Raw genomic sequence first — 1,150 nt, 5'->3', positions numbered from 1 at the left:
CATGTGGTACCTAACAGTCCCTCAGAGCTAATAAAGGTTCCACATGTGGTACCTAACAGTCCCTCAGAGCTAATAAAGGTTCCACATGTGGTACCTAACAGTCCCTCAGAGCCACAAGCCTTCTCCAAGTCCATAATACACAAGCAGACTGGACGAGGTGTAAAGAGCTCCTCAACGTTTCCCCTGAGTCTGCTGCTCGGATACTGGAGGGACCAGGTCTTTGTGAAGCGGGCTGCAGGGTTAGGGTGACCTGCCTCCAGCAGGAAACTGATCATGTGACTGCTGTCTGTTCTCTGATAGGTTGTGACTCCTGATGACATCCGCCAGTTCTTTGAGCAGCAAAGTCGCAAAAGAAGACAAGTCGATGCCGGGCGCCTCTACTCCACCTGATGACCTCTGACCTTTACATCTACTCCACCTGATGACCTCTGACCTTTACATCTACTCCACCTGATGACCTCTGACCTTTACATCTACTCCACCTGATGACCTCTGACCTTTACATCTACTCCACCTGATGACCTCTGACCTTTACATCAACTCCACCTGATGACCTCTGACCTTTACAGTGCGCCCAGTGACCTTTGACTTTCGGACCTTTTCCTGATCCCTTGCCTCAAGTTGTCCTCTGACGTTTTGTGTCGATGTGTTTTAGATTTTATGGACATTTTCAAGTCTGTTTATTTTGAACCCTCTGTCTCAGGGGTCAGAGGTCAACAAAATGTAATGTCTGTAAATGTTGTCTATGTTCACTTTTTAATTAAAAAAATAAAACACAAGAACAAGCAGTTCTTAGATTGGAGTCATTTCGTCGTCTACGTTCATCAAACATTCAGTTCATGTCTCGATCTTACAAGTCTTAAGTGATCAGGCTCCATCATATCTTAAAGAGCTCATAGAACCTCATGAACCTACTAGAACACTGCGCTCCCAGCTCATAGAACCTCATGAACCTACTAGAACACTGCGCTCCCAGCTCATAGAACCTTATGAACCTACTAGAACACTGCTCCCAGCTCATAGAACCTTATGAACCTACTAGAACACTGCGCTCCCAGCTCATAGAACCTCATGAACCTACTAGAACACTGCTCCCAGCTCATAGAACCTTATGAACCTACTAGAACACTGCGCTCCCAGCTCATAGAAC

General features: G+C 46.2%; 1 protein-coding gene across 1 annotated transcript in view; it reads left to right on the top strand.

The window, feature by feature from the left end:
- The window catches only part of LOC128376782 (putative E3 ubiquitin-protein ligase UBR7), a 29,095-nt gene extending 28,494 nt beyond the window's left edge, over positions 1-601 (top strand). The window contains exon 12 of the mRNA XM_053336631.1: positions 301-601. Coding sequence (XP_053192606.1) covers positions 301-390 — 90 coding nt within the window. The 3' untranslated portion in view covers positions 391-601. The remainder of the gene's footprint in view (positions 1-300) is intronic.
- Positions 602-1,150: the final 549 nt, after the last annotated feature.

Source organism: Scomber japonicus, chromosome 17, assembly GCF_027409825.1.
Source record: "Scomber japonicus isolate fScoJap1 chromosome 17, fScoJap1.pri, whole genome shotgun sequence".
In the NCBI taxonomy this organism is placed as follows: domain Eukaryota; kingdom Metazoa; phylum Chordata; class Actinopteri; order Scombriformes; family Scombridae; genus Scomber; species Scomber japonicus.
This window is presented reverse-complemented; position numbering and strand designations above follow the sequence as displayed.